The sequence below is a fragment of the Prunus avium genome, chromosome 2 (assembly GCF_965620075.1).
Source record: "Prunus avium chromosome 2, drPruAviu1.hap1.1, whole genome shotgun sequence".
NCBI classification, from domain to species: Eukaryota; Viridiplantae; Streptophyta; class Magnoliopsida; order Rosales; family Rosaceae; genus Prunus; species Prunus avium.
Genome location: NC_142285.1, coordinates 40,092,896 through 40,108,797, shown reverse-complemented (window position 1 = coordinate 40,108,797; position 15,902 = coordinate 40,092,896). Strand labels below are relative to the sequence as shown.

The window sequence follows — 15,902 nt, the reverse complement described above, 5'->3', positions numbered from 1 at the left end:
AAAAATGAAAACCAAAATAATTATCTCAGGAAAAAAAAATTACCAACTCTGAAAGTTGATTGACTTTCAACGGTACAATACAAGCGCAACAACGACTTTGACAGAGACCAACAGGAAAACACAGAATTTGACCATGTCCGTACCCGCCTAATTTTGCATTTGATTGGACCCGCTAATCATAGTTACATGGTCTAATTGAACTTTGTTTCTTTTGGCTGCAATTGAAAGTTGCTTTTATTTTATTTTATTTTATTTCTCCTCTACGCGCACCAAGATCCATATATAAACAAATCAAAGTCTTCAAACTAACCAACTGAGCTAGGCAAAGGCTTTATCATTTAGCAGCGGAGAGGTACAGTTGCAAAATACGATAGAGAGAGAGAGAGAGAGGACAAACAACAAGAAGCCCAAGTTGTTGGACGTGGAGGAGAGAGGCCCTTGTGTTATCTCCTCATTTTCTCTTTTCTTTTTATGGTCGCCTAGTTCACAGCTTCATAATACCTCAAGCCTGCTTGAGACACCCAAAGCTCAAATCTTTTTTGTATTTGCTGCATCTGGGTCTCTCATGGCAAGTTGGGTTCTCTCAGAATGTGGCCTAAAACCTCTCCCTAGAGTCTACCCTCAAGCCAGGAAAGGCCTAACATCAAAGACCGCCATTTTTGCCAATGCTAGGCCATTATCAGTCTGCAAAAGCAAGAATCTTGGTTCTTCTTTGAGGGTCTCAAATGGGATTCGAGGGACAAATTGGGCACTAAATGTGAGTGCTCCATTGAGGGTCCCATCTGTGGATGGAGGAGATAATGGAAGAGTGAGTGTCAAAGGGGTTGAAGATGGTAGTGATTTCGACCATGGTGCTCCACCTCCTTTTAATTTGTCTGATATTAGAGCAGCCATTCCAAAGCATTTATGGGTTAAAGACCCCTGGAGATCCATGAGCTACGTTGTGAGAGATGTTGCTGTGGTTCTTGGGTTGGCGGCTGTTGCAGCCTACTTTAACAATTGGGTTGTTTGGCCTCTTTACTGGTTTGCTCAGGGGACCATGTTCTGGGCTCTCTTTGTTCTTGGCCATGACTGGTAAATAAAGCTGCTTTCTTCTATAATCTATTGAATTGCCAATTTTCAAACCCTTTTTGTTAATGAGGATTTGGCTTCTTCCTTGGTCATGGAATTGTCGGCAATTTTCGATAAGTTAATTGATGTGAATTGTTTGTTGTTTTGTTTGTGCAGTGGTCATGGAAGTTTCTCTAATAACCCAAAGTTAAATAGCGTGGTGGGTCATTTACTTCATTCTTCAATCCTTGTCCCATACCATGGATGGTTAGTATTTCTGAAAAACCTGTTCACTCCTGAATAAGCTATCCTGCTTTTGAGACAATATACAATTTTAAACATATTATCTAACATAATAATACGTGTCATTACTATCACAGGAGAATAAGTCACAGAACTCATCATCAGAACCATGGACATGTCGAAAATGATGAGTCTTGGCATCCGGTGAGTTTCTAATCATGGTTATCTCTCTGTTTTTTTTCATGAGGACAGCAAATTGGTCTCCTTGTAGAAAATATAAGTTTTCTCTTTTCAGTCATTCAGTCACTGAATTAGTCATATCCATCATCTGATTTTGCAGTTATCTGAGAAAGTTTACAAGACTTTGGATAAGGCTACTCAGATATTGAGGTTCACCTTGCCATTCCCTATGCTTGCTTACCCTTTCTATCTGGTGAGCCTTCTGTCTTGCTCCTTAGTTATGTACATAATTTAATGAGCTTGGGGATTTATTTTTCTGATTCGGTACATGATGCTGATTTCAATCACAGTGGAGTCGAAGTCCCGGAAAGAGTGGCTCTCATTTTGATCCAAACAGCGACTTGTTTGTCCCAATTGAAAGGAAAGATATCATTACCTCCACTGCCTGTTGGACAGCAATGGCTGCGCTGCTAGTCGGTCTGTCTTTCGTAATGGGTCCAGTCCAAATGCTTAAGCTCTATGGCGTTCCATACTGGGTATGTTCCATTTCTTTATGCTTGATGTGCTTCTACATCATTGGCAGAAAACGAAAATCTATACCAATAAGACTTCATTCTCACATTTATTTCTTTGGATTTGCGTTCAAATGCAGTTGTTCGTCATGTGGTTGGACTTGGTCACTTACTTGCATCACCATGGCCATGAGGACAAACTCCCATGGTATCGTGGAAAGGTGAAGTCTTCAACTTATCACCTACACAATACAAGAAATGTCAATGCTTTAGTACTTATTGAACTGTATAAGGCTAAAGTTTGGTTCTGCATTTATCAAACAGGAATGGAGTTATCTAAGGGGAGGATTGACAACCCTCGATCGAGACTATGGATTGATCAACAACATCCATCATGACATTGGAACCCATGTCATACATCACCTGTTCCCTCAAATCCCACACTATAACTTAGTAGAAGCAGTGAGTACCACTTATGCCTAAACACCATTTAGCTGAAAAATATCAATTCAATTCTGTACACCATTTTGATTTGGTTCTTGTTCATATTAATCGTTTCAGACGGAGGCAGCTAAGCCTGTGCTTGGGAAGTACTACAGAGAGCCAAAGAAATCTGGGCCTCTCCCACTTCACTTATTGGGAGTTCTTATAAGAAGCATGAAACTTGATCATTACGTCAGTGATACTGGGGATGTTGTATATTATCAAACTGATAAGAAACTTGCTGGGTCTGTGACGTCAGAATGAAGTTGCCAAGTTGTTGTGAAGTTTAAGTTTTCAGGTACAACAATTGAAGCGTACCAAAGCTTTTTAACTTCTTTGTGACCAGTTGTTTTTAACTACCAACAATTTTCCAGCTTTGTATTAATACTGTCTGGGCAGCCATTCTTTCCTCACCTTGTATTAGGATAAGAGGTACCTCGCATGCATAATTGCAGGCTGTTAAATTGTAACGCGGGCATTTATAGTGAAAGTATATGATTTACTTTTGAAAGAAAAACCTCTCTCTCTCTCTCTCTCTCTCTCTCTCTCTCTCTCTCCCTCCCTCATGTGTGAGGTGTGCATCCATACGTTTTTGTGGCAAGTTGGGCAGCAAGGAATGATAATGTTTAGATATTTTGATCCAAAAGAGAAGATAGCATTTTTTGACCCAGAAAAAAAAAAAAAAAAAAAAAGTGAGAAGATAGCATTTAGATTCTATGGATTTTGAAGTCGTGCCTGTGCCACATCTCCAAAGAGAAACACAGGGGAGGGGACCACTTTCCTAGAACCAAAGTCATTGTATTTACTTTATGAAAAGTGGCCAGTCCAAATTTTGTAAACATTATGGTAATTACAGGTGTTTGATGTTTCTACGTGAAGAGAAAAAACGGCAATACATTTTGTCAATTAGCCTTAGTTTCATCCCACCATAAAGTTGGCCAATTGAATTCGACTGCTTCATAAGCAGCATTAATTGCACCGCTTGTTTTTAGTGGATAAACGTAACGCAGAATTGAAATAATTGACAAAGTGTGTCCAATAGAAAACAACCAGCTGTAATTCTTATTTTTTGGTACCAAGAACGAGTCACAATGCTTAACCAATCAAAAAAGAACAATATTATCAGACCACTTACATTTTGGTCTTCTCTCTTTTTCTCTCTCCTTATTTGATATCTTCTCAACAAACAATACAGAAGGCCCAAAACGTTGCCCTTACATAACAAATTAAATGGATACAATGAACCCCATAGTAACAGATTTATATCAAGCTGATTGAGTCTCGAAAATTTGAACCATTTCCTCTCAGATACAGTCAGTAGTTTACTGAATCTACTGCACTCATGAAGGAAGATATTCGCAATTCGTCCTTCTGGATGCCATCCGGGCCGCAAATGCCACTGCTAACATCAATTCCTTGAGGTTTGAGGGTAGAAAGAGCCTCACAAGCATTCTCAGGCTTTATCCCTCCTGCCAAGAGCCACCCATGTTTGCTTCTAATATTTGGTAGATTAAACTGGCTCCAATCGAATCCCTTACCGCTGCAGGCATTTCAGAGTGAAGTGAATCAAAACAAGTTTATATGATATTATACATTTAAACTGTCATTCAGACAATTGCTTATATGAATTGACATGCATAAAAGAAGACAATGTTTACGAATGAAATTTCCTTACCTACCACCCTTTGCACTATCCACAAGAACCCAATCAACTAGAGAACATTGCTCAGCAGAAATCTGGTTAAGAAGAGTTCCATCTTCATTAGCATGAAGAACGTATATTATACGGTGATCTTGGGCTAATACTGGAAAAGCTGCTCGGGAACCATCTCCATGAAGCTGCAGAACCTCAAAAGCATTACAGGTTTTTGTTACTTACAATGCAGCATGTGCAAGCTAATCACGGGACAAAATGTTTATACCTGAACAAGTTCAAGGTCTGATGCATCAGCGGCTCTTAATATTGTGTCTGCATCATCATCCACAAACACCCCAACGGGCTGTGCCCCATAATCTCTTGCAACTCTTGAAATCTCCTTGGCAACAGATAGTGAAACAGAACGTTTAGAGTTGGGCCAAATGATCATCCCAATAAAATCAGCACCAGCTTCTGCTGCCATAGCTGCATCTCTAGCAGATGTAATGCCACACATCTTAACCAAAGGTCCCTTCTTTTTACGTTCCTCAGGCTTATAGGAGACATCTTCCGCCTTGATAGCTCTGCAAGTAATCGTTTTCTTTCTATGCAATTTGGCACTTGAAAAGCACAATGGGTCCTGTTTTAAACCTACAAATACATAACAACGTTGCGAAATGTTTAATCACGTGTAGAGGGAATGATTTAGATTAACATCTACTCATCTTGGATATGTCATGCAAACAAAGACAGGATTGAGTTAACATAAGCTCTAGTCTAAAGATAATTTTAGACGAAATACCAGGAATTTGCCTTGTGTGACAGATTCTGACTACGTCAGGCTGAAAGTGGCTTCCAGTAGTTAATCCTGAAAACAAAGAAAATAATAATAAAACTCAATAATCCAATGCCAAGAATGCTTCATATTTCCACTGATTACACACAATGTATGAAATTAGTCAATTGAAATGATGGTGGCAAAGAATTGATCTTCTCCATGAATCCCAATCTTCTACAATCATTTAACAAAACCAATCTCGACTTCAATGTAAGAAACAATGCTTTCCTTCAAAATCTACACATATCAACCAAACTTATTCACAATGTCTTCTGTCAGAAAAACATACAACATCATACTCATATTCACATTCACAAAAGCATCTCTCTGGGGCAATTCGCCGAACAGTTTGAAAGCACTTCTACTAAAAACATACGCAGAATCAAAAGGCAAACCTGTAAGCATATTTTCTCCCACAAATAGCGAAGAAATGTACATAGGAACAACGTTGAAACGCAGCGAAGCGAACCTCAAACCAGTTTGTATAAAGTTTCTTACGAAGGGCGCGACGCTTGTGCAAGGCGGCAATAAGGCTACTCTTTTAGTTTTTTTAACGGGTTGGGTTGGGGGTTGGTAGCCAAAAATGGAAAGCTTTAGGTGTGGGCCGTATGACTACACTTGTGGCCCGAAATTTAGTTTTCATCAACCCAACACAATGGGCTTATAATTTTTGACCCGAAACCCACAAGTCCTTTTTGAAAATTGAAAAAAAAAATTAGTTCTCTTTTGGCCGGCCTAATATTTTAAGAGTTTTGGCATAAAGCAATTTGAAAGTTGTTCTTTTTTAGCATTATTAAAAGAATACAGGGTTACAAAGGAGAATTAGTTTAGTGGTTTAGAGTAATTGCTCCACCATGAAAGTTTCTGGGTTCAAACTCTAACATCTGTGTAGAGTGTATGAATTGCCCCTCTCAATAAGAAAGGTTCTAAAAAAAAAAAACATGGTTATCAGGTTCGAACCCTCATTACATCTTAGTTGTGTATGTGAAAGAAACTTTGTCCTCCCTTATAGTTTAGACTATCACTTATATTAGAAAAGAAGAAAAAAAAAGACTACAGACAAGGTTATTTTCAAAAAACAAAAATACAGCGTTTAGGGAGAAGGACCAAAGGGATCTAGCCCAGTGAAAAATGACATTGTCTGCAACCATTGGTCTCATGTTCGAATTACCATAACACATTGGTAGTTTATGTGAGAAATTTCCTCCCATTATAGTTTATACTATTATTTGTATTTTTTTTAATAATAAAAAAAACATGATTACTCATAGCAACTGTTACTATTAGTGAAAACACATTGAAAATCAAACTATAAAAGAGCTGTTTATTATCAAATGTTTAATGTTGGGTGGAATAACAGTTGGATTCAGAGCGTTTTTTTTCTTTAAGATAATACTTAAAGTGTTTTTCATTATAAAATAAAATTGAGGAATTTATATAAAGAAAACAATAAAACAAAAAAGAAGTGGGCGTCTCTAATCCTCCTTCCTACTACCTCACTATGAAGAAAAGTTGGAGGAAGCTTCATTTATTGGACTTTGGGACACTTTATTTTTGTTTGATTGAGAAAAAAACGCATGGGCGGCTGGACCAGAAAACCCAAAAGCTTCTTTGCAAGGACAAACGTCAAAAGCTCGGGCCCCACACGCCATTTGCTTCCAATTCCATTATAAACAAAGGCAGATTGCTGCATCTTTCTTTCCTGGCACTGAGACACTCCAGCAAGGATGTGATGATGTTAGCTTTCCATACTCATGGTCTACATCTCTGTTGCAGAAAAGACTACCCAACTTCCATTAATAGACAGTGCTTAAGTGCAACCATTTAGGTCCTTTGATTATGTTGTTTGGCCAACATGATATTAGGATAATGTTTGTGGTAACCAACAAAGCTCGTTGTACATAGTCATTGATGATTCATAGCGCAGTGTCTTTCTTCTTCTTTTTTCTTTTTTTTTCTTTTCTGTTTCCTTTTTTTTTTTTAATAGAGGAAGGAACTGAACACAATATTTCTTCAAATGTAAAGATAAATGCTTTTAACCACTTGCCATCAAACCTTTTATAAAATGTAGTGTCTTTAATTGGTCTCTAAAATGGAATTGGAGCTAAACTGGATTGGCCCGATGAGATGACCTAGGGTTGAATCTGATATTGGCAATGAACTATCTAGATATCCTTTGAACTTATGAATCAGAATACTCTGGTGGACAAAGTAACCAAGAAAACCAAGAACATCTAAAGAAGCAAGAATGACAAAGATCATCAGGAAATTGTTCAACAGAGACCTACATGGATGGGGCACAACAATTGGACAGAACAAATAACACAAACCATGGATGAACTTCAAATGAATTAATTGATAGGTTACAAGTTTACAACACAGAAACGTTCATTTTCCGTATGAGTTGCAAGATTTGATCAGATTAAATAAGAATACATTCCTGCCACTGATGCATTTATCATCTCTGTGGAGAACTAGTAATTAACATCTCCCAGATGGAGAGATAAATAAATAAATAAATACAATATAATGAAAAAATATAGCAGCTTCCTTCTATCTGATTTCTCCAAAGTCTAGCCTAACTTGATCTCCTTTATCCTGCCCGGAACTTCAGGGCTTGATTGAATTGAATCGGTTTGGTGTAGCTTCCCCTTTCTTAAATTACAAGTAACTATAATTTTATCGAATACTAATAAAAACTCAGAAGTATCGACTTCTTCAGGAGAAGCTAGGAGCCAGACTTGTAGCTTATGCCCTCTGCTCCTGTTCTATGTACATCTGCTCCGCCCATGGGGGAAGCATTTCATGAACCCCCTTATTGAGGTGATGATACTTCTGCTCAGACCTCTCAGAAGAAACATCTCTAACCAGGGAATTGACCCAAGAGACATCTGGCTCACCAACAGCTGATGGCATAAAGGTGGTTGGTGTTCCAGCATTGCTACTTCGGAACCCAAAAGAAGCAGACTTCTTCAGCTTGTTCAGCTCATCTCCTTGAATTCCCCAATCCAATTTCCCACCAGGTGAGCCCCAATCTGAAGACTGCATCATGGTGGAAGAATTAGCAGGGGCAGCAAGCCCATGAGGATGGCTCATTGCTCCTCGGTCGATAAAACTGTGACTTCGCTGTGCAAATGCAGCAGACCTGGAATTCATAACTGCTGCCGCAAGAGCCCCAGGTGAGTCAAGCCCAAATGAGGACGGCTTCCTCACCGGAGAGGATGACATGTTAGTTGGGTAACTCGATCGAAGTTGGTTCATGTTTTGACGAATCTGATGCGCAGAAGATTGTAACTGGGTTGGTGTTGAAGGCTTTAGAGAAACTCCCTGCAATTGAGACAATAAAGAAGGATCGAAGGATCCAAAAGCATCGTCAAGGTTAGTTGGCTTCAATTCTCCGATCCTGCTGAAATCGTTATTGTAGCATTTTGGCGAGGAGAGACGAGATATCTCATCCCACAACTGCTGTTGCTGCTGCTGCTGTTGATGTTGATGTTTCTGTTGTTGGCTAGAATGACTATCCAGTCCTAGCAATTCCATCTCCAAGTCCAAATCTCTGGCACTCAAAGCACTCTTTAGCCTGCTGCCTGGAAGCTGCAAGGCAGGTGGAGTGAGGTTAACTTTGTTCTGCCACAAAGCTCCATTCTTGGGAGATGAAGAGGTTGCCAATGGAGACATGGGTGGTGTTGACGTGGTAGGCAGAGACATAGGTGATGAACCAAGAGCTAATGGGCTCAAGGCGGCCATATCTGCGGCGCTCACTGACATAGACCTTGGTGAAGGCATGGCTGAACCCGTGGAAGCATACACAGGGCGTAATTCTTCAGGTCTGTGAGCAAAGAAGCACACTTTCCTTGTGCACCCTGTTTCATCCTTGCAAAGCCGGGTTCGATATTGAGCAGGATGAAGCCAGGACTCAAAAACACCATGAGCATACTCACAGACATCTCCCTTCTGGCACGACCCTTTGCGGAACTCAGGGCAGGGTACACAGCTATATGGGTACTTTCTTGGGTCTCTCCTCCTTGCATTCTCACCTGGATGAACGAAAGGGCATTCTGTCCAGTCATGAGAGTAGGCCCTCGAGCATGGCTTCACCTTGAAAGTGTACATTCTGAACTCATCTGTACCATATATCCCATTGTTGATATCAGGCAATGAAATATCAATAGGATATTCTTTCTTCTCGATTCCGTCTTTTGACAGCTGAGGGCTTGGAAACTTCTGTTGGTCTCCCTCTTGGTTAGCAATCTGATCACTTTCCATAACTGACATATCACCTTTCAACAGCATCTCCATGGTCTTTCTTCTTGAACTGCAAGGTGACTTCAAAGCAGGGGCAATCAAGTCAATGGGCTTGTTCCCATTGGCATTGACGCAATTAGCATCAGCTGATGCATCAAGCAAGAGCTTGACAACCTCAAGTGAAGCGGTGGAACCGCCAGCAGTGGCACAGTGAAGGGCAGTGACCTTATCTGAACCACAAGACCTATTGACATCAGCCTTACCAGACTGAATAATATACTTCAAAACCTTGGTGCTACCGAACATGGCAGCGATCATAAGCGGTGTCCTCTCTTCGAACCCCATCTTCTTTGACCCAATTCTTCTACCATACCAAAAGCCAGCCTCGTCAACATGGAAACCTTTCTCTTCTACTTCGCTTCTGAAAGCATCAAGATTGTCTGAGGCGGACAATTCAACCAAACCCGAATTCTGCTTAAGAAATCCGCTTTCCATGGTGAAATTGGAGGGGCTAAGCTTATCCTTGGAACCCTTGCACATATCCTAAAGCCTGCATCATTATAAAACAAAAATTCAATATACCACTCAATTTAAATTATCCGCAGCTGCTTGCTGATATGTAAAGTTGTCTACTTCATCTAATTTATAAATAAATGAATAAGAACTTCCATAACTGCATAATTATTGAATCTAAGATTTACATAAATTGAACAAGAGAGAGAATTCAACCCGCCTCCATGGAAACAACCCAAAACTACATCTTGAAAACTCTAGGTTTTTAATTGAGATGAGCTTTCCATATTCCACAAACAAAACTTCGATTTGGAAATAATAATTTTAAAAAAAACCCAGATCCAAAGTATCAAACTTTAACTCAAATCCCAGAAATCTTTCAAAGACCCATTGAAAAAATCATACAAAACACAAGGGCATCACAAAATTCAATCAAAATATATAAAGCATCAAAATTTAAGGTTCTAGGAAAACTCAAAGAATCAAACCCAGAAGCTTTTTTCTCACCTTTTAAGTCGTCAGAGGCACGCAGTGAGAGAGAGAGTAGGAGGAGCGTTGAGTATTTGTTGTTAGAGAGCAAAATGGTTTGGAGACCTCGAGTTTGAGGAGTTTGAGGTATGAGAAGAGGGAGGCAGTGGCCCTTTATATTCTTCCTTGCTGTGCCTGTTGCTCAAGGAAGAAGGCAGGAAAGTGTGACTTTTCTTCTTTCTCAGCGCCTTCTTTCTTCTCTCCTTTGTATGGAATTTGGTCAAAGTCAAACCTTCAAAGCGAGGGCCACTTCTTTATGACCATCCTATCAGCGGGAGGATTTCTCCTACAAATGAAACTCAAATTCAAATTCACTCCAAATTCAGCTTAAATGCAAAGAAGATAGACTGACTGAGCCCACTCACCTACACCTCGTTCGCTAAGGATTTGCTAAGCCTCGAGTGGAGTTGTCCGCCACGTGTGCTTGTGTTTCATGTTTCATGGTTTCCTTAATCTGCTTCGCGCTTGTGCACGTGGCTACAATCTCCTGCCCTATCTCGGAGAACATCACTTTTGAAAAGGAAATTATTATACTTCTTACTTATTTACTCTATTTTTCAATTCTTTTTTCGATCTTCTTTCTTTTTTTCTTTTTTTGTTGGTTTTCTTAATATTATGAAATCTTACTTTAGATGGTCATAAAAGAAAATCTTACTTTAGATGGGAAATTTGAAAAGAATAATACAACTTTTTCATTGCTTATTTTGCATAATTACATTAACGTTTAAAAGAGATACTTTTTCAAAAGCTTAATGGCATGCGACACCACCTATTATATCTTTTTGAAACTTTTTTCGTGTGGTGTGGGTGGAATTTCTTAACAACTCGAGTGTCTTTCGGAAGATTCATACTCTAATTATTGATTCCTCAAAAAGTATACTTTTTTATTATATCTAATTGACAATTTTTTTCATAATGACATTGTAAGAGAAGCTGTTGAGGCAACTAATACACGACCATTGATTCAACTTTTGTCAAATTGCGTAAAGTCTTCAATTTCATGTCGTTTTTGTGGCAAGGAACAGTGACTGGGAAGAGCGAGTAGACTGTACATTTGAGAGACCAGAGACTGAGGGATTGAAAAATGAGATGAAATGTTTGAAGAAGAAGAAGAGGTTGGACCAACTGTGACCGAAGAGGATTATGGGATTAGGAAAATTCCAAGCTGTCAAGCTAAAGCGCGTTTATCTTCTCTTCTGGTTAGACTTCGTTTCTTTAGGTTGAGGTGAGGTGGGGGACACCATTTCATTATTGGAATCTCTGACTCAGCCTTCCACTATGGACGTTTGTAAAAAAACACACACCTTCAGGTTTTCAGCCTGTATAATATATATATTTATATAAAAATAAGAATAAAACGTGCTATACAAACAATCTTATGTATATATGTTATTGTAATTAACTCTGGTTTAGTTGGACTTTTGATTTGATTTCTACCCCTTGATCCTAACAAAACGTTGAGAACTTGCTGAGTTTGACAAGGACAAAGACAACTGGTCCTTAAGGATTCGTTAGATGCAGGCCTTTCCCATTTTTCTAAGAAAGAAAAAGAAGAACAAAGCTGATCATATTTTAACTTTCTGTTTTCCCCCTTTTCCTTCACAAGGGTGTTTCCTTTTTAGTTGTCTAGGTAGGCAGAACCTGATGAAAACCAAAAACCAGAAACATAGTTATAGTTTCCGTCCAAGAAAAACATGCCTAGTTAATTGGTATCTACAGAATGTTGTTAGTCTCTCTATTAAGCATTTTGTGTTAAGAATTGCTTAATGCGTTTAATTTCAATCATTGGATCGCATGTATGTGTGACATTTATTAAATCCATTAACATATCTAATGGATGATCGAGATTAACTAGTCATTAACACAAATCTTTATTGGAGAAGCTTCTGTGTTTGAATACAAACAAGAAAGCAAACAATAATTATAATATGGGGTTTATCTCAATTACCCTAGGAAAAGAAAAATATGGGCTTCTATGCATCTTTGCTTCCCAATTAAAAAAACAATATGGGCTCCCCATGGGTTGGTTTGTCAACCCCATCAGATTCCAGAGAGAGAAGGCAAGGGTTTGAAAAGGAAAATTAAAAGGGCACAAACAAAGTGGGCTTGTGGCCTGTGGAGAAAACTTTGCAAGGTGAAACCTGAAACCCAGAGGCCATTTAATCAATCAGCTTTATGTTGGCCTTCATTAGGGATTTCATTCAAATTTATTTAGCTGAGTTAGTTGATTAAAAGGCCCACATATAACTGAGGGCTTAATTGGGCCAAGCGGAATATATCAAATTCTTGGTCTTGGTTATTTCAAGAAGGAAAATGCAAGCTTACCACATTTTTATACCACACTAACCTCTCCGCATGCGCTTCTGCGCATGTGAGAGGTTTTTTTTATAAAAAAAAATTTATTTTATTTTAGAATTAAAAAAGATCATGGGTAGTTGTGTTCCATAAAAATATGATCCATAATTTGATTTTTTATTTTTTTAATGTGGAAAAGTGTGAATTTACCATATTATCCTCATTTAATTAATAATTTCAATTCTTAATGTTTGCATTAACTAAGAGCATTTTCTGGTATTTTGAATGTTTTATCATTTTCTACCTTTTGCTTTATATATATAGATTATGTACCACCTCCCATTGTATTGGTAGACTCCACCTCTATTAGAGAGGTGGTACACAATATGGTATAAAAATGTAGGGGTGGACACGGTCTAGATTAGATCAGTTTCACTTCAAAACCACGGCCGAACCAATTACAATATAACTTAGGTTTTGACAAAAGTCATGAAGAAAACCACACTAAACCAATTTCAGACGGTTTGGTTCGATTTGGTTCGACTAGTTTGGCCCTGTTGAGGCCCAAAAAATCAAGGGTTGGACCCAAATAAATTCCCAGCCCAGTGCGACACCTTATTAAGAAGAAACCCGATTCGGAGCATGCGAAATTCTTCATGCACGCTTGCACGAGCCACGATCCACATGTCATGCCAAATAAATGTGTAATCCGTCATGCTAAGAATCGAAATGAGCTTATAAAATACGCTAGCTCTACGAGCCCATGCTAATTATCCTGTCAAGCATCGTGTCCCTCTTCAAGGACGATAAAATTGAAGCACGCCAAGCGACATGCCACACCAAGCAAGGGATTATTATTCCGCGCCCAGTCACGCCACAAGCTTAAGTGGGCCCCAAGCCACTCAAATACCCGGGGCTTACTTGAGTGGGTTGTGGTATGGATGGTAATAAGTTGTCATGAGGCCCATTGATGGACCAAGAAATGGAAGTTCCGGGTCGCTTGGGAGCCTCGGAATGCATGCCCATTTCTTAGGCCCAAAAACATGGGTAAGTATAAGAGAGAAAATATCCCAACCAAAATGGCCCACTAAAATTAACCAAAATAGCCCACGAAGCCCAAATGTTGATGCACTTAGCCCACTTATTGGATAACTTGGCTTTCCATATTAAAAAGCCCATACAGTTTGAATGAATGGGATCCAAAGCTCTCAGCGCTTGGCTGAAGAAGAGAGCCACAAAGAAGCCAAGGGATCCACACGTGAAGGGCTGCTAGGGAGGAAGGAACAAGTTTTCAAGCAAAGCATCCAAGGGACCAAAAGATATTGGCGCGCAAAGAGCTACCCTTTGAACCAGCAGGTATGCCCATCTCTTTCCCTCTTCAAATCTGGCCTTGAAAGAATTAGGGAAAGAGAGGAAGAAGGATATCTGGAAATATGAATGCTTCACAGAGGCAGTCGCGGGAAAAGGGCCTTATTAAGCTCTCAAAATCCCTGATTTTATGCAAAGGAGCAGAGTGGACTTTACCAAAAGAAGATCATTGAAAGGATGAGGAGAGAAAGGGAAGCAAAAACTTGGCAAAATAGGATGGAAGTCAGTAGGGTTTCTGGGAAACAGATGGCTTCTAGTGGCTATAAATAGGGCCTCTTCTACCTAACGAAAATCATCTACAACCAGAGAGCAAGCTTCCTCTCTTACTTCAAAACCCAGCAATTTTCGTGCTTAGTTCATCTCCTCTCTCAGCTTTCCCCTTTGTCATGCTATTCTGACATTTGACAGAATCACTGTCGAGCTGCCGGAAATAGCGCCCAAGCCATCTTTTCCTTTCCTTCCCTCATTCCCAACCAAACCTCTCTTCAAAATCCCTTTCCTTGATACCCATATTTCCCCAGGAACACTTAATTTTCTCTTTAGTACTAAACTCATGGCAACTATGCTCCCATGCCACAAGCTTCTCATGCTAAGCTAAGATTCTATTTGTAAACACCAAGAAATTATCTGTAATTTGTTGTTATTCTCATTGGTGAAGGTAACCAAGGTGTCTCCTAAGGCCTTATTACCCTTTCGAAGCATCCTTGGGGCTTAATTTTCGAACTCAGACACAAAGGAGCAATTTCACACATCTGCTCATCCTTTACAGCAGCCCAAGCCCATTCGTCTGGCTACTGGAACAAAAGACCCCCACAGGGCCTAAGCGCAATTCTATTTTCTTTTGCATTTTTTCAATATTGTTGGCCCAATTACAACCAACAAATTCACAAATTGCTCCATACTTAAATCATTTTTTAGAGTACGAGACAATCCTAAAGCTCAACATACTATAAAACTTCAAATTTCAATTACTAATACAGCTCAATTCAAATATTCATATATAATTATTACCTAATTATAGTATTACACATATAAAATAAAATATAAATAATAAATATACATATAAACAGTTCAGTTTGATTTAAGCCGGTTTACAAAATTAAAGCTCAAAATCAAACCAAACCAAATTATATACGGTCTAATTTGGTTTTTAACCCGTTTGATTTTTTCTTGGTCAAAACCAAACCAAACCAAATTATATACGGTCTAATTTGGTTTTTAAACCGTTTGATTTTTTCTTGGTCAAAACCAAACCAAATCGGTAATCATAGTTTGATTCAGTCGGTTTCATTAGTTCGACCGAATTGATGCCCACCCCTATAACAATGTGATAAGTCTAGCATTACCCTTTCATGAAAGCATACCAACTACCAAACTATTAATCCACGTTTTTGTTATCATGAGAGAGAGAGAGAGAGAGAGAGAGAGAGGAGAGCGGTCTTGGTATTCTGAGTGTTCAACGAAATGCCAAACAGCTTGGCTATCTTAATTTGTTGTTGTTAGGCACATAGTGAAGTAGTTTTTAGTCTCTATCATGGAGTTCAAGAGCGCCCCCAGACAACTATTCTCCATTTCACACTATGATAAAGACTAGGCTAGACTAAACAAGAAAATTTTAAATTATCTCTCTCCTCCCCATGTTAGTTTGCCTTAATTTCCACGTTGATCCGCACGAGAAAGTGTAAGCTTGATATAAATTATTTGGCTAATCCTATAACATTTTAAACTCTTAGGAGGATTAGTGGTTCTTTAACAAAGTGATATGTTTATCTATGAAAGGAAAGTGGGTATAGGGTCTTTAGCCAAAAAAAGGAAGAACAAAAACAAAAGAGTGGGCAGAAGTACCAAGTGTACAATGTAAGGCATAACACTGACCTAAGCAATGACGGCTTCCAAAAATAAAAATTTGTTTGGTAAGGGCAAATTATTAGTTAATAGTCACATAATCGACACTACATAACTAATTTAATAAAAAGGTATTGAGTTTAATTATAAGGTGTGGCATGAACAT

The 15,902-nt window shown here is 38.9% G+C and overlaps 3 protein-coding genes across 3 annotated transcripts; 1 reads left to right on the top strand and 2 right to left on the bottom strand.

The window, feature by feature from the left end:
* The first annotated feature begins 298 nt into the window (after positions 1–298).
* On the top strand, positions 299–2,985 carry FAD8 (fatty acid desaturase 8). Its single transcript, XM_021949941.2, has 8 exons — positions 299–1,074; positions 1,228–1,317; positions 1,431–1,497; positions 1,634–1,726; positions 1,824–2,009; positions 2,126–2,206; positions 2,310–2,447; positions 2,547–2,985. Exons 1-8 carry the CDS (start codon positions 566–568, stop codon positions 2,730–2,732), a joined length of 1,350 nt encoding a protein of 449 aa, XP_021805633.1. The 5' UTR covers positions 299–565; the 3' UTR covers positions 2,733–2,985.
* Positions 2,986–3,504: 519 nt separating this feature from the next.
* LOC110749725 (N-(5'-phosphoribosyl)anthranilate isomerase 1, chloroplastic-like) lies at positions 3,505–5,498 on the bottom strand. The gene is made up of 5 exons (XM_021949891.2): positions 5,338–5,498; positions 4,907–4,972; positions 4,391–4,755; positions 4,144–4,307; positions 3,505–4,008 (listed from the first exon to the last, which is right to left on the bottom strand). Exons 1-5 carry the CDS (start codon positions 5,378–5,380, stop codon positions 3,783–3,785), a joined length of 864 nt encoding a protein of 287 aa, XP_021805583.1. The 5' UTR covers positions 5,381–5,498; the 3' UTR covers positions 3,505–3,782.
* A 1,776-nt stretch (positions 5,499–7,274) lies between these two features.
* Positions 7,275–10,399, bottom strand: LOC110749724 (zinc finger CCCH domain-containing protein 29). The gene is made up of 2 exons (XM_021949890.2): positions 10,208–10,399; positions 7,275–9,737 (listed from the first exon to the last, which is right to left on the bottom strand). Exon 2 carries the CDS (start codon positions 9,725–9,727, stop codon positions 7,691–7,693), a length of 2,037 nt encoding a protein of 678 aa, XP_021805582.1. The 5' UTR covers positions 9,728–9,737; positions 10,208–10,399; the 3' UTR covers positions 7,275–7,690.
* Between the last annotated feature and the right edge of the window lie 5,503 nt (positions 10,400–15,902).